Source organism: Cydia strobilella, chromosome 23, assembly GCF_947568885.1.
Source record: "Cydia strobilella chromosome 23, ilCydStro3.1, whole genome shotgun sequence".
NCBI lineage: Eukaryota > Metazoa > Arthropoda > Insecta > Lepidoptera > Tortricidae > Cydia > Cydia strobilella.
The window spans coordinates 6,966,571-6,990,956 of record NC_086063.1 but is presented as its reverse complement, the minus strand read 5'-3'; the positions used below and the strand labels follow the sequence as shown (position 1 = coordinate 6,990,956).

The 24,386-nt window shown below is 36.7% G+C and overlaps 1 protein-coding gene across 2 annotated transcripts in view; it reads left to right on the top strand.

Moving 5' to 3' along the window:
* Positions 1-24,386, top strand: part of LOC134751883 (heterogeneous nuclear ribonucleoprotein L) — a 599,604-nt gene that overhangs the window by 157,086 nt on the left and 418,132 nt on the right. For both annotated transcript variants that reach the window (XM_063687427.1, XM_063687428.1), the window contains exon 2: positions 10,277-10,390. In XM_063687427.1, coding sequence (XP_063543497.1) covers positions 10,277-10,390 — 114 coding nt within the window. The remainder of the gene's footprint in view (positions 1-10,276; positions 10,391-24,386) is intronic.

Genomic DNA, 24,386 nt, shown 5'->3' with positions numbered 1-24,386 from the left:
TTAAAGTAATCTATCGAAATTTTTTGCCGACGACTGGATAATGCATAGATTACTTTCGCTCCGAATAATTTTGCCAGTTAAGGGGAGGACAGTCCTATTCAAAATGAATACGATTATTTTGGGTATGTATAACTTATTAACATATATTATAGTAAAGTTTATTCTAGACAAGGAATTTTATTAAACGAGTATATAAGCAGAAGCGTCTAGCTCTAATGATAATTATGTATCTACATTAATTAGATGATATTTGAAATTGCCGGTCAAAAGGTCTGATCCACGCTAGCTAGGTAGCTAGTATGCTTACGACATAAAAAACACACACACAAAATAAAGGAACATCGAGATAAAAAAAAAGTGTTTTGATAAATAAGCCGTAAGTAGAATAAAACAATAAATTGAACATTTCTAAAACATCAATCAATTGGTAAAAGAAAATATTGGATCAGAAACAGACTATAGGCCTTTCACAGAAGCAATATGTTACGAGAACACGGTAGAACTTCTTTATGACACTTTCGAATGAATAGCAGATATTGTTGGGTCCTAGTTTCACGCGATGAGGGAAAAAGTATTTTTTTCTGGATTTTTTTACGTAAACAGAGGAAATGAAATTTTTATTTTTATTAAAAGGAAAAGTATTGTTTTAAGCAGGAAATGGTAGTTCACATGGGTTAAAAGTGTTTGGCCGTAAGTATGTATATTTTTTCTTTAAATAAAATGATTGTAAGTAACATTTTAGTTATGCATTTATCTATATTAATATCAATAAAACATGAAACCTGTTATAGAAGTGTAATTACTTAACACCCTCACGTTACGTTTCGTTTCATTTGCGAACATATAAAATATTTCCAGCTCAGTAAAAAACCTCATTAACACACACATAAAACTTTACACACACACAATAAAATGGTCCTCGTAAAATTGAAGCACACATTGAATGCAGACTTTATGTACGGTACGTTTATGAATTAAAGATTTTTTCTGAAGTCCGCAAGGGAATCGTGTTCTTAGTCGACGTACAATATACAGTGTTGAAAAATACATATGTACATACAGTACTACTTATATAACTTTGTGCCTGCTAATTTGACCCGCGAATAGTGCCAAATTTCATACAATCCAACTGCGGTCCTCGAGTCAAAAACTTTAGAGAGCCTTGACTTAATGCCAATGTGTTGGTGAGATCGTAAAGTATGTACGAGTCAAGTCCGGATTCGTCCTGGTCCTGAGGGTCGTGAAGTTGAAATCTCGACACAATGTGAATTCTCGACACAATTCTTTGTGGTGAGCGTTCCAACTGAACATCTAGCGACCTACACTAAGGAGGAGTTTTGGCCGAAGGGTGTCAAGTTCCGGCGGTTCCGCGGCCGGCTCCCTGACACTGCGGGGTTGCAAACTGCATCGCAGCCATAATTGTGTTTTTTTTTTTTAGTTTTAGGATATATTTTATAATAATATGTATCATGGGCCAATAATTGAAAGCCTGAATTTTTTTTTTTTTTAATGTCCTTGTCCTAGTTTCTCTGTTTTTAACTTATTTTGTTTTCCTCAAAGTAACGCCTTTTTAACTGCCTGCCTGATTGACTAAAGACTAAATTAACTGTTTGTTGTTTTAGGTATGTACGGGATGTTTTTGGAGTCTCCGGTTAGCTGAGTATCATGTACTTACCAACGGAAGAATAATCTATCGATTATTCATAGTTTATTTTTTGGGATTGTGTTATCACTTCGTTTTAGTCATGTCAATTAGCGTATTGTGCAAGCAATCTGTGTAAGAATGTCCTATAATATTTAATTTTAATTTATTATTTAATATCATGCAAAATGCGCACAAAGCACTTTGTTATGGTTTAAAAAATATGTTTATTTCTAAAATTTAATCACACAGATCTCGCTCCGTGTTATGGTTATATGTTAAATAATAAACTCACTTATGGTGGACTATTAGAGACCTAAAACTGTGTACGAAGCATATATCATGAAAAAAATATGCAAAATAAATGATTTTTATGATATATGTCAAAAACCCCGCGATATATCGGGCTCTAAGTTAACCTTGATTAGGAAGCCAGCTCCATATATTTTGTCTTCCCACTTCCCAGGCCTAGTTGTTTATCTATAAATATAACTACTTTTCATTATTTTACGACAAAACTTGATTTAATGGTCGATGCTATGAGCCAACTAAATATTCCAGTCCCATCTAGAATTACATTGGTCGTAGCACAAATTGAAATAACTTTGGAATCCCACACTAAACTTCCAAAGCAATCAAAACATTTACTACCCATTCCGTAACTTTAAACCATACGTCGAGCTAACTTACCCTTAAGAGCTCATCTTTAAATCGTTCCTTATTTGAATTTCGCGCCTCACTGGCGCCTTATGGCAATCTTCTACATAACTAGCCCATATAAATTCAACTCTATTCTTATACTAACAAGATTGAATTCCATTTGAAGAGTTTCGAGTACTTTATTACGTATAAAGCATGGAGTTGGTCTTATGCTTAATTTAGAAGAAAATCGACAGTGCATGCGTTAAAGTTGATACTGTTTTAATATTTGCGTGATTGTTATCAAGCAGTTTGTATTAATGAGGCCGTTTTTAGTTAGAGCCTATACATGTTTCGTTTAATATTATTATAATAATATTCAAGATTGTACTTTTTGCCAGTTTGTAAGACACCATCGTTAGACATAAATTGACGGGAATTAAAGAAATAGTGAATTGTGATGAAATTTTAAATGAGCCATAAATCTAACTTTGGTGCACATGAATGTCCTCACTTTTGTACCTAACTGTACAGGTCAAGTAGGTCTTCGAATGTCCTAAGTTTCACAACGGCACTAGTTGCAGCATTTATTAGGCAATAAACGAAGTGCTCCATTCTGCGAACATTATGCGTATCGAATGGCGAATTATTGGCGCCGTAACTCGAGTTCTCGATGAGTGAGGTGGCGTTACAATGTAGTCTTGGTACTGGTAATGGATTATATTGTGGTAATCATTGAACTAATTAACTAGCGTATAGAAACGGCACAGGGAACCAGTATTTTGCGCCATGAGTTGCTGCCGTTTTGGCATAAAACCAGAGAAGCGGAGCGTGAATCACGCAAAAAAAACTATACTCATGCTTGTCTTTTGGGTGCTAGTACTAGTGTAAGACAAAGATAGTATTTTTTTTTATTTATTTAAACTTTATTGCACAAGCAAAGAAAAATGTACAAATGGCGGACTTAATGCCAAAAGGCATTCGTATGTTTCTTTCTGTCTATGTTTGAAATGAGACAGTCCTTTGACACGGCGGCGACGACACCTTGTGACCAAAATGTGTCTGAGTCGACTTCCCCATTTCTGGTAAAAGTGTCGTAACGGCGACGACACTGCGACCGGAATTGTGACTGGAAAAAAACGGTGTCGACGCAAAATTTATTTTAACATTCTCTACAATTACCACATTGAGTTATTATTACTATAGTGAAGCCATACCAAACAATGAAATTGTCGTAACCTGTACCACGCTACCAAAACGTCGTAAGCGCCGTAAAATGCATGGCGCTTACGTGTTTAGGTCGCGAGATTCACGCTCCGCTTCTATGGTTTGTTGTCAAAACAACATCAACTCATCGCGCAAAATACTGGTCCTCTGTGCCGATTTTATGTAGTAATAGTTCAATGATAAAAGCACAGTAAGTTTAACACTCTACTGTCTTTATGTCTGTTTTGTACTTCTTTATTTATAGTACCGAAGTGTATTAGACCATTAGATGCCACATAAAGCATTTTGAAACATGCGTGTAGTAAAATTAATGTCAGTATTAAGTCACTAATTGCTTAGTTGTTTATTTTAGTGCTGACAGGTTGTATTATGCGCGCTGTGCCTATTATTAGTGCTTTAGACATATCTTAGGTAGGTGTTTTAGAAATAAAAATAAAAACCGGCCAAGTGCGAGTCGGACTCGCGTTCTAAGGGTTCCGTACATTACACAATTTTTAACAATGTATTTTTTTATGTGTAACGTGAATGAAATGTCTTTAAAAAACCCGTAGGGGTCGGATCAAAACTAAATAATTAAGTCCGACTCACGCTTGACTGCACATTTCTAATAGCTTTTCCTGCCGTCTATAGGTAAAGAACTATTTTGTGTATCTTTTTTTTAATTTTAGGCCCAGTAGTTTCGAAGATAAAGGAGAGGGGGAGGAATGGTAATGTTTTGACTATTTTCTTGAATAACTTCTAAACTATTTATTTTAAAATTACAAAAAAAATATTTGAGATTCTAACAATGAGCTCTTTCATTTGATATGTAACACGATTTAGTTTGAAAAACTTTATTTGTTTATTTTTTCATTTACCCCCCAAACGTGGCCCCCATGTTTAAAATTCATTTGTTTACGTTACATGTCCGTCTTTGGGTCACAAACAGGTCATATTTGTACCAAATTTCAACTTAATTGGTCCAGTAGTTTCAGAGAAAATAGGCTGTGACAGACGGACCGACAGACAGAACTTTTGAAGTTCTTTACTTATAGATGACAGGAAAACCTATTAGAAATGTGAAGTACAGCGTGCGCGTAAAAAAAATACGTTGTTAAAAAATGTGTAATGTACGGAACTCTTGGAACGCGAGTCCGACTCGCACTTGGCCGGCTTTTTAGGTAAGTACTGCTTCGGCATATTCGAAACTACATTATTTTATTTCATAACAATTATCTTATTGTATCACCATATTGATATTTAAACCAAGTTTTATGAATTAATACCGAATGATTGTTTAAATATCTGTCTATAGAATTGCGGCTCTCTTTTTTTGGTACCGACAAACTGTAGTTATATTTTAGGTCTTACTTGGCAAATGCCGCGACAGAACAAAGGAACCTCGAAATATATATGTGTTCTAGTCGTTTTACAGTCACCCGGGCCAGAAAACAACATGTTTACTGTACCACGTCACAGAAAAATATAACTGTAGTCTTGTGTTTGTATTTTCTACAGCCAAATACCACAAAACTATACATTTTAGACACTTTAGGACCGCGAGACAGCGGCATTTTTATGACCTATTTCTTCCTGGGGGAGACTTCGTAAAAATTAAATGGACGAAGGATTATGAAGCCATAGAATGTCAGCTGCTGCACTAAGACTACATAGATGAACGAAAAAATGGCCAAATGCAAGTCGGACTCGCGTTCCAAGGTTTCCGAACATCACAATTTTAAACAATATTTTTTTTCTTAAGTCCGCCTCACGCTTAACTGTAGATTTCTAATCGGTTTTCCTACTGTCATTGGTCGTCGTGTTGTTTCTTAATATATACCTATTTGCTTGTGTAAAAAGTGACAGTTCCCTATGCGATGACAACTGCCGGCCTCATATTTAGCGTTGATTAATTTGTTGGTTTTACGTAGTGTGCTCCGCTCACCCGTAAACGACCGGCAACATCGAATTATGTATTTAAAAAAAAGTACAATGTGAACACCTATACATACGGATATTACCCAAGGATTTAAAGCCTAACCAGGAATCACCACGCTCAAGCGCCAAGTTGCGGAATTGCACTGAAACTATTTTTTTATTACTATTATGGATGGTATACCTGTAGAAAGGATCGCAATCTCTTATGGCAGAATTGTTGTAAAAGTGACCGCGTTAAGCTTTAAATAATAGTTCCTAATCTCTCCGGTGGCGCTAGTTAGGCTCTGGGACATGAGTATAACATGAACCATATAAGGCAACAAATAACCCGATTAAATTACGTAGGTTGTTTTTGGTAGTATTTCGGTGTATGGTGGCGCCGCCTAATTACTGTTTTTTGATGGACACTTTTCATACATAGAGATTTGGCTCCTTTATACAGTCTCCATGATTACTATACTGAACTGTCACCCTATACATAAGAATAAACAGCGCCCTCTTGACAATAATCAAATATTACTGGTCAGGCTTGTTTCTTAGATTCTCAATAGCTAATGCTCACCTAGAAAAGGTTGGCAATGCACATGTGACACCTCTGGGCCTACGAGCGTTCATAAACTTAAGAGTCATTGAATTAAGGGCTCTTGCCGCTATTACAAAAATATGGCTGTCTGTAAAGTCGGTTTACGGATGATAATTTTGCGTGATAACGTCATAAGAAAACATTGATGAAAAGGCCGTAACGTTACCATGGAGATCTGTCTACAACGTGACACTTTTTCGTGCATGCTACCGGTGTTCATCGATTTATTTAAAAGACGTTATCACGTCAAAAAAAAAACTCATCCAATAAGCGCCGATTTCACCATATCTATTTGATTCGCGTAAGCCTACGCCTACGGTACGTATAAAAGTACTCAATTCGAGCTTGTTCAGTATACGGGTTGTTTCCGCGTATTTCAGCCGCGTTATCATTTTTGAGTGTCTACAAGTACATGTGTGTTAAAAAAAGCTGCCAGTGTCTAATAAAAAAAATACTTCTACATATGTACATTTAAAAGTTATTTTTAGAGTCTGTCTCTTCTCTTTCCGCGCAGACTCGTACGTACTATATTTAATTATTCACAACGACGGGACTTAATCGCGTAAAATAAGTACGTAATCGTGTAAACTTATTTCACGCGATTAAATCCCGTCGTTGTGAATAATAATGAGTAAAAATCGTGAAAGTTTAAATCAGTGTTCTACGTACGTTCATTGTGGCGAAGACGGGTATATACAATATTAATATCTTAATAGTAGAGAGGATGCGCATTCAAATTTCGAAAATATTGTTGTGATTTATTTGGTCTGAATGATTCACGGTGGCACTAAATATATTGGTGCAAGGAGCACGTTATATCAAGATAATATATTATGTTTTAAATACAATGCGCTTCCAGTGTTAAAGCTTTTGAATCGCTCTTAAAATAGTAAGCAGGCGAGTTAATTGTTTTAAAGCATTTTTACTACTGTTAAGTGTTTGCGAAATTATTCGCTTATTAGAAAAAACAACCAGTTTCAATTTTAAACAAATCGCTGAACAAATAAATACTGTAAATGTATTAGTGTGATGTGATTGTGGCCTGATTTTGTTGGGATGTTTTATAGCAGCAGAACATACAGGAGAGGACGAGTAGGTAACTTTGTTATTTATACTCTTACTAGCTTTTGCCCGCGACTTCGTTTGCGTGGAGTTAGTAATTTGGGTAGCTTATTTTTTTATCCAATCTGCATTTTATCGATTCCCCATACAAACTTCCACCCCCCTTTTCACCCCCTTAAAGTATGATTTCTGGGATAAAAACTACCCTATGTCCTTCCCCGGGACTCAAACTATCTCTATACCAAATTTCAAATAAATCGGTTCAGCGGTTTAAGCGTGAAGAGGTAACAGACAGACAGACAGACACACTTTCGCATTTATAATATTAGTATGGATTATGAATATTATTACTAGTAGTTACCACTGGGACAGGTGAGAACTAAATTCCCAGTTGTTACCACAGGTAACAACTTGGTGATAACTAGTGCGAATAACCATTACATGTCTTATGCATTGCATTTTAGCTTCGTAAGCGGTCCGACAATTTAACACATCAGTGGGCGGTTATTTAGGTATATAATCTTACAAATTGCTTGTTATGTACAATCCAATAATAACATCAAATATTCCATTCCTTCGTGGAACTCTGAATCATTTCTAATACGAATAATTCAATCATTTTCTGTTCTAAGACACTGTCTACCCTGATGGTTGCTTTCTTAGAAAAAGATACACATCTGTGAAATATTGCAGAAAATCGACTAATAAAATGTCAGCACCTTTCCTTTGTCTTATGTATTTTACAGCAAAGTCGAATTTGCAACGTGTGCAAATTAGGAGCATAAAAATTTAAATCTGAACATTAAAACTACATCCGACATGCAAAGAATGAACGCGATCCGAATGGTCCTATATCACACAGCTCAATTACAAAAACGACTTTAAGAGATCCTAATAAAGTTGAAATTAAGTTTAATGGCAAAAAACCAAGGCGCTTTTGAAAGTCCAGTTTTAATATTTCCTGATGATTTGAATCTTTATTACCTCGAAACAAAGTTTAAATTCCTTTGAGACAATCCAATTTGAGTTTTCGCGACTATAATTGGGACTCCTCGCAATGGGTATATTAATAAATGTTTACTCAGAGAAAGCAGTAAATCATAAGTGCCCCATGCACGCTTTAGGCAATTAAAATGTACACGGCATGTTTAAATGATATTATTTTCTCTATGACGGAATACATGTCACGATACGGCTTTCAGGTTTCATGGAAATGAAATATTTCACGTAAACACGTGAATTGTATGCATAGTTTTTCATATGAAACGTTAATTTTGATTAATTTTTTTAGTTCATCTAAAAAGTACTATAGTTAAACATCTGATGGTGTAATGATTCTTCCAATTTTTTTTTACGTTGACATCTAATATTAGATAGGCCAATTTACTGATTTTGTTATTTAAATTGATAAAAACCTTCAAGTTGCAATATTGTGAAAGCTCCATTTAACACAGTTTCTTAACAATTGTGTTATCTTTTGCGTAGGTAATTATTATTCATTCATTCAAAAAGTATGATAACTGATAAAATATTTATCGACTGTTGACATTATTATCTAATACCTTATTGTGGCGCAACATTTTCATATCTAATGACGAAACACTAAGAATACCTGCTCAAATTGTTGCCTATACTTCAATATTCGTCTTATAGATAAATTATTTAGCAGCAAAACTAAATTTGTTTGATGTCGACCTTTCAATGGCCTTCTAACGATAACCAGTTAGAAGCTACTTTATTACGATTCAATTATATTATCATATCATAGCTTTGCTCTAGGTCACATTTATTCGTTCAACATTTTTATTAGTGTCCCACCGAAGTTTCGGCTGGTTTCGGATTAAAATCTATGTTTTGGCCGAAGGTTAGGTTTTTTTTTATTTTATAAACTGATCGGCGATTGGCCCTAGTCACACCTGATGGAAAGCGAAGACAGGGCCTAAGATGGAGCTCACCGGTTCAGTAACAGCCTATTCACTCTTGTTTTAAAGAGACCGAGGGCATATTGATCAGGGAATACAGATGGCGGGAGCGCATTCCATTCCTTAGCCGTCCGTACTAAAAAGGAGGAGGCAAATCGTTTCGGCAAACCTTTCGGCATTGGACCACAGGTTACAATATATTATATTCTTACGATTCGGAATCAGCTTAATACACAACATATTAATATATGATAAATGTTTAGTCAGACGAGTGCGCGTATCTCAATTTTAATCTCTAATTACCTGTTTATTTAAATGTTATCTGAATTTATTTTTCTTATTGTGTCGCAATAGCGTCTAGTATCAATGGGGTCAACGATTGTAATATTCGCGTGTATTAAATTAAACGATGGCTCACCGTGTACGTTGACATAATATATCCTGCTTGTAATAGAATGTGTGACTAAACGTAACATGTGACGTAAACGGCGCTTAGTTATTGTTGTGAAAGTATAAATATCTTGAGTGGCATTCTATTTTGAAAACGATGATATTTCTGATTTGATATATCTCTGACGTTACCATTACTGCTAGTTTACTTAGATATTTTAATAAGCGTGATTCGCTAAGACATAGACCTGGGGCACAGAATAATTAATAGTAAAAGAACGGCCACGCACCGCCCCGCCCCGACTCGAATTACCTCGCCCCGCGACAGCAGATTGACGGCCGTTTGCCGGCCGCTCAGTACTCGCGAGCAGCATGCGGCTCTTTGGAGTTGCAACACCCAAAATACTAAACCACTTAGGGCTTAAACCACTCAAATCAAGTTTTATATCTCTTTGCGATTCCTAAAACTGATGATTTCTACGGCGGTTGGCCCTTCTCTTCAAACATGATTCCTTTCTTTTTCGTACAATAAAGTGTTTACTTACTTACTTACATTTGCATACGGACCCCTGATTGTCTTTGTCATAGACAATATCTTGTTTGTAATTGGAATGCCTGCATAACGTTTATTATTTAAATATTTTCAAAAATATAATTATTCTAGGCAATTGTATTTGTATTAAAAACAATGCAAGAGCTTTCTCTTGAAATTATTTTAGTAAAAATTTAAATTACTCGCGTGTATAGTCGATTATTGCTAGACATGTTTTGATCCGTTCCGAGGATCATCTTCTGGAGCTACACCTGCAGCAACTTTACAGCTCTTACTGCATTTAGTCTCAAGCTGTTCCTTTTTTGTAACTGATACAATAACACTATTTCCTTTATTTACAGAGTAATGGCAACAATTATATGGCGGGCGAGCCCCGCCGCAAACGGGAGCCGCCGGCGCGGCCGAATCACATTCTCCTCTACACCATCATCAACCCCGCCTATCCTATCACTGTGGTAAGTTTACTCATTTTTACTGTTTGGACAATCGTCCGCGCTAGCACAGAATAAGTAATAGTATTATCATACAGAACGGCCACGCGCAGAAATCTGGCGGACTTCTGGCGTGCTCTCAGTACTATTTTTAAGCGACTTACTCACACTATGACGCATGACGCGTGTACGGACGTGCCGCCCACACATGGAAACGCGAGTGATTTTTGATGTATAGCGTGTCCGCCCTGTGGCGCTAGTCTTCTCAGACTTGGGCTTTGATTCCGAAAATGTACTCTGATACGCTGGAATTATGGGTGATTTTTAAATTATTCGACATTATACCTATACATTGATTCGGAATTACACACTATACTATAGTGGCCGTCAATAGCTGTATATATCTCCTGTCAATTTCGTAATCTAGTTTTGTACAAAGCTGGCAACAATTGCCTCTACGCATGTACAAAGCAACACAATATGTCAGCGAGACAACGCAAGCGATCTGTCCGTGTTGTTATTGGTTGAGCGAACGTTGGCGAGTCTAGATCTCGGACCAACCAGTGAACCTCGAGGTTTGTGATGTTTATACCTAACTTGTTAAATCAAATGGAGAGGTAAGAAAATCAGAAATTAAAAGAGGAAGCAGAATTTCTTCGGCATATATTTTTAGAAACTTATTAAAAAATTGAATTAAATATATAATATATTCACAGCGGCACACTAAGAGACAAGTAATGATTCTTGAGAAGGTTCATCACATCTTTAGCTAAAATTTCTTTAAATGTTTAAACTACCTATGCGATTCTCCAAAAACCGGCCAAGTGCGAGTCGGACTCGCGCACCGAGGGTTCCGTACTTTTTAGTATTTGTTGTTATAGCGGCAACAGAAATGCATCATCTGTGAAAATTTCAACTGTATAGCTATCACGGTTCATGAGATACAGCCTGGTGACAGACAGACAGACAGACAGACGGACAGACGGACAGCGGAGTCTTAATAATAGGGTCCCGTTTCTACCCTTTGGGTACGGAACCCTAAAAACGACGAGTTTTTGGATTTTATTGTGTTCGATTTGAGGCTGGTTGACAGTATTTGAAAAGTTTTGCAGTTTTTTTTATCTCCAAAGCTTGCTCTTATAGTTCTCGATTTTCAGTAAACCATTTGGATTTAACACCCTTTCTTTTTCTTTTCTTCTGGAATGCCTTAGCTTTCCTCTCACCGATACTCGGTCAGCTATAGGAATGCCAGTGCCTGTGTCTACACGCTCATATATTACTCCTTTGACTATTGAATGCCTGTCTAACACCCCCTATCAGGACTGGGATGGCACCTTTGTACGTGGTGTATTAGATCAGTTAGATGGGCAAAATGCAAACCTGTGATTTAGACTGGGTGGGAAGTTCTATACGAAATAGCGTCCTTTAAAAAACGTCAAATGTAAATTATTTCAATTAAAACTTCGCCCGCCAACTTTACGTTCGATAATGGACATTTAACGATAGTTTCAGCCACTTTGTGAACGCAAGATATTATTTATCTATAACTTACACTCAACAATCACTTTCCTAAAATTATGTAATCTTACAATTGTGTCTAAAGTGTTGTTATTTTTTTAAATCCAGGAATAAAAGCAGTCATGGTTATAAACATGGTTATAAACATAGCCAAACTATCGCAACTCGGAAATAGAACAAGATTTTAGTGTTTTTTACAGATTTTTTAATTAATTTCTAAATTATTTTAATTGTCGCTATCCACAAATGTTCAATCTGTTTGTGCCTTTCTCTATTACCGTATTTGTTTTTGGGTTAACCCGGTTAACCTGTCAGTGTTCTGGTTATACCTAAAGTCATGAAGACGAAATATTACCACCACCATTTAGATACAAATAATAAATGATTTCCACAGGAAAAAAAAAAAAAAAATTAGATACATGATGCCTAACATATCGAATCAAATAACGTCATCAGTATCAATATCATCGTTAAAATTTTTAGCCTGTACGTAAAATTACCCACAATACTATAGTCGCGCTCTTCGAGTGCGCCACTTATCTTTGTGCCACCTAGTCGTACAGGCGACCTGCGATCTTCAGATTGACGTCGCACGTCTCTTTACCATCTCTCTGCCTGGCAAACACTCCCGCACAACTCCACTTCGCTGTTAACTACCGACTCCCCCAACAATAATAACATTCGTGAACGTTCACACATTTCCAATCTGAAGTTGCGGTCACAATTGCAACTTTTATTGCATGTCCAGAACCTCATAGGGCGTGAGATGTGATATATACACCAACTTTCGCAATGGAAACTTGGATTGCGTTCGGAAAGAATCGCGGCTTATCTTTGACGTTTTAGTTTAAGTTCGATTTTGTATCGGATTGGTGTTGAATAGTTTAGGATGCTGTGAGGGTAGAATAGAGGCTATTGAGTATGAGTAATGGATGTGGCAAAGTTTGTCAGTAAGGTTTTGTATTCGAAAATAAAAACAACTTTTTATGCACATACTGGTAACCAAAAACAGGTTTTACCTTAATCCGCTTTTCGACACAATTTTATTAGATAGGATGTATGTAATACATACGCGAAAATGTAACTCTAATTAAGCTTAGTTATGAAGGATTTAATTAATCCACTCGCGTTTTGTGCGGAGTAATTAAAAACTGAATAGGTACATTTCATTTTCGTTGTCACAGTCAAACTTGACATGCAAATATAGCTAAAATGCTAAAATACCTTTCCTTTCATAAAAATTCTTTTCAACTTGACTGTGTTTTTAACGAAATAAAACAAACTGCCCACTTGGTACAAAAGGAATCATTCAAAGTTCCATCAACGGACATGTTAGCGGCCATCACCGTACTCTGGGGTAAGGTTTTATGCCGGTTTCATAGCGGGACCACAATTTAAATACCATCCGCAGTATCTTGTAACGGTGCGTATGTTAAAAGTTTAGTGTGTGCGGGAACAGCGGTAGCGGCACGTCCGATCGTGCGGAGTGGAGAAAAAAGACAAGGAAAGCAGACCCCACAATCAGATGGGAATAATAATGCTAAGGAGAGAGAGAGGGAACAGCGGTAACGGCACAGAGGGCTTACCGCGAACATCGCATTAGCAAATTTCGGGCATCTTTCTCTTTTAGGTACTTTACTTAATGCGTAATAAGAGTGACAGAATAGTTGCTCGAAATTTGCGCACTTCGATTTTCGCGGTTATAACATAACGGTGAAAGAAAACGTCCTATTTTGATGGCCTGATTCAATATAACAGATGATAAGGTAAACGCAGTTTTTGTATTCATTAATTTTAATTTAATTTTATACTACGTCGGTGGCAAACAAGCATACGGCCCGCCTGATGTTAAGCAGTCTCCGTAGCCTATGTACGCCTGCAACTCCAAAGGAGTTACATGCGCGTTGCCGACCCTAACACTCCTCTCCCTCGAGCTCTGGCAACCTTACTCACCGGCAGGAACACAACACTATGAGTAGGGTCTAGTGTTAGTGTGTGTAGCTTAGATAGCTAAATGCTAACCAGAAAATATGCTCTTTTGCTTGCACCACGGATTTCATGCAGAATGCAATAGCTTTCATTGCATATTGGCCGTGCTCTCATTGAAAACTATTCAAATATATACGCATTTGCTTGCATTGACTTCTGACTCAATTGATTTCTCGGCGCCTCAATGCATTATGCATACATTCGAAACCATCCTACCATGGCAACTGGTTCTCCGCAAGTCAATGTACTGTTTACAAATTATATAGGTACATTGCTTTTCACGCCCAAGTTTTATATCGGTTTTCATAGTGTAGCTCCGCTTTCTTTTATTCGGATTAAAAACGGTTTTACTCGACTTCTTTGTTCCAAGATTGTTGAATGTTTATAATAGACTTGCCGGGAGTTTGATTTGTGGAATATTGCAGTTTTTACACGGGTGCTCGACGCGAGTAACTGTAAGGGTTGACACTCGATATTTCCATTTAGAGATTGCAATATCGTTGTAATGACATGTTGCGTAAATGTTTGCACGTGTGTATAGATGTTGAGGTAGCTGTTGCTTTTGTTGTATCGTATTGTGATAAATAATATGTTATTTAATGTAGGATAAATATGCGAATCAATCGAGTACAAACGCTATATTGTAGCGGGGCGCGAACGCGGCGTGAGCGACACGCCTTAATACCACCTTACACCAGTTTCAGACCATCGATACGTCCTTGTCCATACTACACAACTTCTAGTCACGAAATGGTGTTAGAACCTGATTCCACTACGTACATACTAAACAAAGCTTCGCTAGATAGTTTACAATATTCTAGACTGCATATTCGCCTTACGTACTTAGTGTACTTACCAGCCTGTCGAAATCGCTTACCAACCTCAAACGAACGATCGTCTCAAACTATCCAATATAATTGTGAGCTGCAATCACGCACGTTAGCTGGGAATATTGAGCTCACACTTATACTGGTGAATCTGAATCAATGGAAGTCATAGTTGACCATTTATAAACCTTATTGCAACGGGTTAAGGTCTACCAAACGTCAATGTATTGCTGTTACACTGGCTGAACGATACGTCCATATTAAGTAAGTCTCCACGTTGTTGCGGTAGGGTAATTTGTCACACAACTTCCTAACTTCGCCGGTCTCGGTCTAATGGATCACTTCGATATTCGCGATCGATGCCTCGAATGATATAGTTTTATCGATGGAAATGTTCGTCGATACGGTTAGAACTAAATAAGTAAGAACCGCATAAGTATTTTTGAGAAAATTTCTAACCCGGAAAACAATTTAAAAAATGACACTGAAAGTTGAAACCAATGATCATATTTTCTCATAGAAACGCGGTAAAATGTCTGTAGTCCCATAGGAATTTAAAAGAAAATTGAGCCATACTATCACACGAGACGTAGACTAAAGCCATATATTTTCTCAAAGAAATGTGTTGGAAATGTCGTTTATTATAGAGCCACACTTTTGTGGTTCTAGAAATGTGCGCATTTGTGTTCAACGTAGCGTAAATATCAAATAATGGGCACGCATTTATCGCACTTATTAAACTGCCAGGCTGTCTGAGCCAAATGTACCTAAATAGATTTATCTGGCAGCTTTTTATTAAGTAGGTGTATCTATTGGAGTGATTTGTAAAGAAATATTTTGGAGTTTCTGTATAAAATATTAGTTACGATGAATATTATACTTCATTAGAGGTTACCCTAGGTTATAAGGTTAAGGTGTGGCTGGTCGTCATTTTGGGACCTACTTACAGTACTTACACATTAATTAGTGTTTATTTATGAAATAAAACTATGAAAACGGATTATATCGCGTATATTGAATTTATAATACATCCCGATGAGAATCCCGGGGATGTATTATAAATTCAACATTACGCGATGTAATCCGTTTTCATAGTTTTATTTCATGAGTAACTATCGCGGTAACCGAAGACAATATTAGTGTTTATTTATTTATTAAAACTTTATTGCACAAAATATATACAACAATTACAAATAGCGGACTTCATGCCAAATGGTATTCTCTACCAGTCCCCCATAGGGCCAAACAGAGATACATACAACTGGTGCAGAGAGAAAAATAAGTTGAATAAAAAAAAAAAAACAAATTCGATGGGATGTTTATTGCGACTTCAGTACATTTGCTATTTACTTGCGTTGTGCGAGTGGCAAATGCATGAACTCACAACATAAATGTGTTAACTGGCCCCAATATAAAAACTAACATAACGCAAGCGTTATGTATATAAAAGTTATGGTCAGAAAACCAGTTTTTTGGTCTAAAATTGTTTAACTGTGATGCCAAAAATCTCGAAAGCAATGAACTTTGAAGTAAATATGGGATACTATATTACTTAAAGCCGTTGCTGATGATAAGCTACAAAAAACATTAGAAAACTAAGGGATTCAGATCGAAGGTCATTGGGGCAGTACGGAATCCCCTTATAATAATTTTGATGGCAATAGACCCAAGCGACCTAAGTCATGTTGAAAAAATTTGCCTAAGTATATAAACTCCTCCTCCTCTCCTCTCCACTCCTCTGTTTTCGTCCTAATTAAGTCAAAATATAGCAGTCCTCGGTCAGATTTCAGTAACAATATACTGAGACAGGAATTTGGTATAATTAGCTTTTCGCGAAATTTATTTTCTGAAGAGCTGTGGGCGCTTTAGTCCTTGTTATAGTTTTCTAAGAATACGATTGGAATAGTGATTTTCTAGAAGGAAGCCGTATACTAACTAGTACTAGACTAATATGTATGTCTTCGGTTACCGCGATAGTTACTCATGAAATAAAACTAGTGGTGTAGGGTTGGAGCCGGCGTAGTTTTGATCGCGTATAAATATATATCTTTACTTGAAAATAATTGTAGTGTATAACTAGCCTTATGAACCGTTTTTGCATGTACAACCAGCCTTAAAGTTTGTAGTCTATGATTGTTCATTATTTTAGTATGTGGGTATTTTTGCACTTTGTAATTTTTTCCTCAGTCACCCGTTGACCACGAACGCTGTAAAGGGTTCGAAACGTCGGGGTGTATTATAAATATACGCGATATAATCCGTTTTCATAGTTTTATTTCATTAGTACTAGACTAGCTTCAGCTTCTAATTAAAGCCAAAGAGACGGATTATTGTTTTCAGATGCGACGATGAGAGAGCGAGCGGAAATTATATTCCGTAGTACAATTATATAGAAACTGAAGGAGTAGAGAAAAACCGAGACGCAATATCATAGTTAGTAAAAGAAGTGATTATCAAGTGCTACAAAAAAGTTGAATAAACAAACTATGTAATACAATCTCAACTCCCAAGCTTATTTACATCATTTGTATTTGGCCTTATGGTTGATTGGCAGAGGATTCCATTTGGCATCATGTCCGCCATTTGTACATTGTCGTATTTTGTGCAATAAAGTTAAAATTGAAGAGTTGGCAATAGCTAGAAACAGAGAGATACTCCACTGATAAGAAAGCCACTCTTAGCTCACTTAATGATGATATTTTGACAAACAATCCGTTTCATATGTTATTTAGATGATTGCTGCCTTTTCAGATACGTCACTGCCTTACTCATGACAGTTTGTATTATGTTATAAAAACAAAAATCAAATTTTATTTATCAAAAAAACATTAAAATTAACATAAAATTAGGAAAATGTATTTTACACACGCAACAATAACTTAAACGTATCTAAAAAAACTTACGAGTATGATGCTAAATAAAACATTTTATTCTAAAAGACCTTCGCGAGAGCTGTGCCGGGTGCAAAGGTGCCCATCACCATTATAGTTATTACGAATGGCCTTGATTTGCCGCTCGCCGCGCTGCCGGTCGCGTGCGTCTAGCCTTAAAATCACATTCACATCTAGTCACACCCAAAGTCATAAAACCCGTCCTCACACAACTTCACTATATACGTTATCTCAACATTCTAGCCTAGCTTATACTGAAGATAAGCTGATGCGAGGTGTTATCCGCGGGAAGTCCGGGGCATGCTTTATGTGCGGCTGGGGTTAGCTGATAACACCTAACGACTCGTGTTTATCATACCTCTACATGACTGTGTCATAGCTTGCGGTGTGATAAAGGCCGTTAGCGGCGGATTTATATTGGTCGCATAAGGTGGGAAATATTACCTGAAGCATCAGTTTAAAGTCGGCCTGCTACAACCAATGACCTTTTATTAATAATAGACGCGTGACATAGTTGACAAACCCTGGACACCTCTTGATTTGCGAGCCGGGAAACCCTGGACATCGCTCTTCAATCTTCGCTCTTCTTAATTCCTCTTCTTGACTTGGTTTCCGATTTTTGATGTTGGTTGGTTCTTCTTGGGTTGTTTCTTGGTTCTTGACGCTGGTTGGTTCTGACTGCGTGGATTGGTGTTTTGAATAAGTGATTTTTCATCTTTCTTGCCTTCTTGGTGGTTACTTCGTTCAGATCCTTGGTTCGCCGGTCTGCCATCGCCATTAAATAACAAGATTGATATTGTTATATTGTTTCGAGCAGGTGATGGGAGTAGGTAGTGAAACACCTTATGTGTGATAGTAAATGAACGTATATTCTCTAAATGCCTGCCGATATATACATGTTAGGTTGCGCTGACACAAGCAATGTGCGTTTATGTCGCAGTAAACCAAATCGTTATTGCTAAACACGGAAAGTGGACATTTGCCACATTACATTAAAATGCAGGCAATATTTAGTAGATGATTGTGACAATCTTGACACATTGACGTCAGCCGTACGACTTTCTCAATATATGTTCCGGAACCTATATTTGATGGTTCACGATCGAGCGCCTGGTGCCATATCTACCTCCCTTTACTTACATCCATGGCTACAACTCATTGACCTAACTACGTTTAAGATGGATGGGGAACTTTGGCCTGTTTTCTACCACACAAACGGGGAACAAAAGGCACAATCATCGCAGGATGTGGTTTGTTCAAAACTCGATTTTGAAACTGGAAATAAGTAGTAAGACTTTCGTATCGTATGCCTAAGGATTAAAATATACTATGTTTACAGAAGTAAATTCTAAATTAAAAGTAAAAAAACACACTTTTAATTTATTTCTAAGCTTAATAGCATCGTTCGAAGACGTTTCTGCTTTATACAAATACAAAATTAATAAATTAAACTTCTTCAGGCACGACTAGAGAGTAACTCGATTTTTTTCTGACGGAAGTAACGCTCAGTAGTGACACACGCACAATAGGACACACGTCAAAGTGCCAACATAGCGACAAACGTCATTGTCAAAGAAGTGTTACTTCAATCGCGCGTAAAGATTATACGCAATTTTTTTTTATCAGTTTTGCGAAAAACCCTTTACCATTACAAAAATCTGGCTGGCACTCCGTTTTTGTTAACTTGACTGCAATGAATCCATTGCCCCAACCACGTTTAAGACGGAAAACTTAGGCGATGTTCCGCCGCACAAACGATTTGGCGAGTAGATTGCACCGGAAACAATGGCACAATCGTGACTGCGGTTCGATCAAAACTCGATTGTGGAACTCGATCAGAACTCGATTGTTGAACTCGATAAACCTCGATCGTGATACTCGATCGAATGCGTGTGAATTGTTCAACTCGGAACAGTGAGCAGTAGGAAAGAATACTATTTTTAATACCACGTCGGTGACAAACAAGCATACGACCCGCGTGATGGTAAGCAGTCACCGTAGCCTATATATGGACGCCTGCAACACCGGAGATATTACATGCGCGTTGCCGACCCTTTAAAAACCTGTACACTCCTTTTTTTAAGAACCCCATACTGTAGTCCCTCGGGAAAACCTCGGCAGGAAGCTCATTCGCTTTCTTAAACAAACTGCTTATAAAACTAAAATAAACTATTGTTTGTTGAAAGAAGTAATTTTGAGTTGTCGGAATTGTTGTTTTTTTTCTGATAGTTGTCACAGATTTTCTTTAATATCATTCCACATGAAACCTGTAGCCTCTAACCTCTACGACATGATGGCACTATTTGTTACATTATGCCCGAATATTTGTATGTTAAGATATACAAATTATACTCCGACTGCATCGCTATTCTACTTTCTACAGTCCAAACAAAACTGCATTCGATAAGTGGCAACGTAAACAAATAAACGGTCCATGAATAAAAAGATGGCGATGGTAACGCCGCGCTGGGAAATTGATAGAAAACAGCGCCGGCAATATCGAAATAATCTCGCAGATACAAGTTTTGAAGCGTCTTCCAGATGATATTGATGGTAATAAAAGAGTTTGGATTTAAGTAGTTTTATCGAAGCAAATAGAGTTGATGAAATTGTGAGAGTTTATGATGTTTACGGAGCTTTACATTACACTGATTAAGTTTGATACGTTACGATATATGGAAACAGACTTAAATAACGGCCCAATTCATGCTTATAAGATGTCACACGGATACGATACCGATCTGTTAGTGTCAAAAGTGACGTTTTTGGTTGAAAAAAAAAATGTCTTTTTTGATACTGACTGATCAGTATCGTTACGGTGTGACATCTTATAAGCAATGTACGAATTGGGCCGAAAATCTATTGCACCAAACCGAAATTCGTCACCGTTCAAGCGTTCCCTATACCTATTTTATTGTATGGGAAGTTTCATGGTTCACTGCTGAGTGATGTTGTTCAGTTGATTAATTGTGGATGGTTCAACTGGCCCTTAGTCTGCTCCCTTATTTGTGACGTTTTCAACCAAAAGGTACCACATTGTCGCTTGTCGATAAGTTTGATTTCTAATTGAAGCTATATGGAAATAGCGCCTTACTGACAAGCGACAATAAGTACCCTTTTGGTTGAAAATGGCACATTTTATCAATATCGATACACCTTCAATAGTGTTTTTGTAGTTAATGAACGTTTATGTTGTAGTTTTAATAAATTTACGCATACGCATTTTTTAAAGCCGCGAAAGAGACGAAAAATGTTTTACCCAGCAGTCGGATAACAAATAGGATAGGAAAAAAATAACTATCATCCTTCTGTATCTTAATAGAAATACATAAAAAAATCAAACTTTCATAGGTGGCTTTCCATGAGAGAAAGGTCTTTATGCACATGGATCATAAGGACTCTACTCACTGGGAAGCCGCATAGAAATATTCGCTCCAAAGGAATTTATGAACCGTAAACTAGTGTTTATTCATAAACAGAAGCTTTTCAAGAAATTAATGCAAAAACTGCTTTTAACGGACGGAAAACCATTTTTTCCTATAGATGGAATCTCGCCCGCTTGAATAAAAGTGGAAAAAGCGTGGACGTTTCATTAAAACGTTTGTAGGGCTTGATGTTGTTGTATAAATATGTATTTAGTTTTTGTATTGGCTCTGAGACTCTGAGAGGCGTATTTCAAGTAATTTCTTTGCGATTTTCTTTGACACTGGTTGGCTTCGTCTTAAGAGCAGGATCGACGAGATCTGGGGTTCTAAAACTTTAACAGCAACAGACCCAAAAAGTGACAGAAGGGTTAACCACCCAAATAAATATTTAAGCGGGGCTCCCATACAACAAACGTGATTGCCGTTTTTTGCGTAATGGTACGGAACCCTTCGTGCGCGAGTCTGACTGGCGCTTGGCCGGTTTTTCTTCCATTTATTAAAATATTTAGCCTCACAACTACTAGATTCAATTAATAAATTAACTAACGTAAATAATAGTATTGCTGACTGTACATTATTAATACCTAGCAGTACTCCTTTAAATTCGCTTCAAATCCGCCTAACAAATTTTATTTGTGGCATTTAGCGTTTTTAAACAGGATCAAAAACTGGTAAAAAATACGTTTTTTTTTTCAATAGTTTCACTTTTACCTATGAAATTTTTCAAGAAGTACTGTTATGTTTTCATCATGCACAGTCAATAAAACTATTAGCTTAGCACCCCTGTATACAAATATAAATAATATAATACATATTTATATGCAGGGGGTGCTAAGTGGATATAATACCTTTCATCGACTAAGATGGTACCTAACTATTGGAACAGTTTTCCACATAATTGTATCTGGAGGTTTTTAGAAAAAATGGTACCATTTACTTTTTTTTTTTAAACCATCAACTTGGGTTAATTAGACTATGAATTACGATTACTATTGAATAAGGCAAAGGAAAAAAAGTGTCCCCAGTTTTTCATACAAATTTTGGGTGTCAGTTTTGTAACTGTCCATACAAAATGTATGTGAAAACGCATGATTGCTCTTTAAATCGATAGTCCTCGTGATTCTGAGTAGAAATAACCTAAAAGTTGATGGAATTTCGACAAAAAGTAAATGGTACACTTAAGTGAAAATGCCCATCTATGCGATGAAGTGTGCAACTTGTGCACTCAGCACTGTGCACTGATACAAAGTGACAGTCGCAGTGATCAAAAGAAAAGATGGATGGCTGTTATGATGGATGACATTATCGACACTTGTTTATTGATTTGTGTCACCCTACCGTTGCCATGGTGACCACTATTGTGAAGTTTTGTGAGGACATTCATACGGACGGATCACGAATATTATAAAAGCAAATTACATTTTACTTCTATAGTATTTGTAGCCTCTATTTAAAAAGAGCATTATATATATAGAACATAAATACACATTTAAAAAACCACAGAACGATATAATTATCATGCTCCTATCGTAGCCACAAGTTATCACACAAAGCGTTGCTACGCACCTGCTACGCCCCTACGCCGTAGCACTAACTACACAGTTACGAACAACTGTTGCGTGCTACGCGCTACGTAACCACCTTATGCTGCTAGTTTTAACGATAATCAACCTTATGTTAAATGCACAAGAGCTATGATTGGCGCTTTTTAAAAATTGTTTACGAAATGTACGGTATATATGTGATCAAACGATAATAAACTCTACTTCTATGCTGTAAGAACTATGTCCAACGCATTTGTATGTTTGTACTACTTTATTCAGCAGCTTGCTTTTTAAATACTTATCTGTTACCGTATTATTCTTTTATTCTATTGTTAAAGTTTGCTACGGAAACTTACTTATTTTTAACACAGTATTTTATTGGAACGTGAAGTAGAAAAGTTCCTGTAGGAAAACATTTTCTTTTGTCAGATATCAAATTTATACTTATTTCAGTGTTTTGTGTTAGTATTTATAGTACTGATATGGAGTTATATCACTTATATCGTAGTATCCATCCAGCATTTCCATTTCCGACCCGTCGTATAGGCGGGTCCGCCATTTATATTTATTATTTCTATTCTATTCTATATCTATTATGAAGATGTTACGTCCACGTATAAGTAAACTTTGGACCCCATTCACCTATTTGGGTGTTAAATTTTCAATGCTCCTTCCTGTGGCGGTAGCACGGTCGCATTTTTATCGCTTGTGACCATGCCTGTCACGTTCTTACAAGTATGTAAGTGCGAAAGTTACGGGCATAGTGACAGGCGATAAAAATGGAACCATGCTGCGCCCGCTGAGCTCTATGTTACAATATTTGGAAAAAAAAACCGGAACTAAACTGTATTGTGTATATCGATTGTGCAATAAAGATTTAATTAACAAAATACTGAATTTGTACAAATATATATCTCCTAGCCTGGGTGTTATTAAACCGACTTTATTTTTGTGTTTAACCTTTGGTTATGCTTTAGCACTGATCAGTACATCCCGACATTCTACTTAAGTATGTCATTAGCACATTTACTCCCATCGTTTTCGTAGCGCTACGCTCCTAGCCGATCCCAGCGTTTTCCCACTTTGTAGACGAAAGCGACTACAAACAGAGAACCCGCCGAGCGGGCTCCCGGCACTCTAAATTGGTTCAACTTTTAAACAGCAAAATTAGAAGTTTACGACAGGTAGTTTTACCAACATAAATTAAGATAAGATAAGATACGGTAAGATAAGATAATATACTGATTTAAACTAACACGATTTTCACTCAATTTGAAAACTAACACGCGACTTAATCGCGTACAAACTTACGTTTATTTATGGCCTAACGTTTCGAACGTGACGTTAAGTTCGCGGTAACAGGCGTAAGTTTGTACGCGATTATGTCCCGTGTTAGTTTTAAAATTAAGATAACATACCAAGTTCTTACTAATTCATTCACCGTATTTACCAATTAAGAATATCCCTTCCAAATTATATGCACATACTTTTCACTGCTTTTATCTAAACAAATATAACTGTAACTGTGAACCTATACAACAAGTAGAATGTATTACTTACCTTGGAATCAAAGTAGACGAGCACCTCTCCTGGTCATATCATGTTAATTTTATTTATGAAAAACTTAGAGTTTTATTAGGTAAATTCTTTCACTTAAAATTTAAAGTTCCTATTAGCATTAGATGTTTATACATGTCACTTGTAGATTCAATACTGAGCTATGCTCTTGACAGCTATGGACTCACAACTAAGACCAATATCAATAAATTAGAAAATATGCAGATCAGATTTTTAAAATTACTTGTTAACCATAAAACTAAACTCAA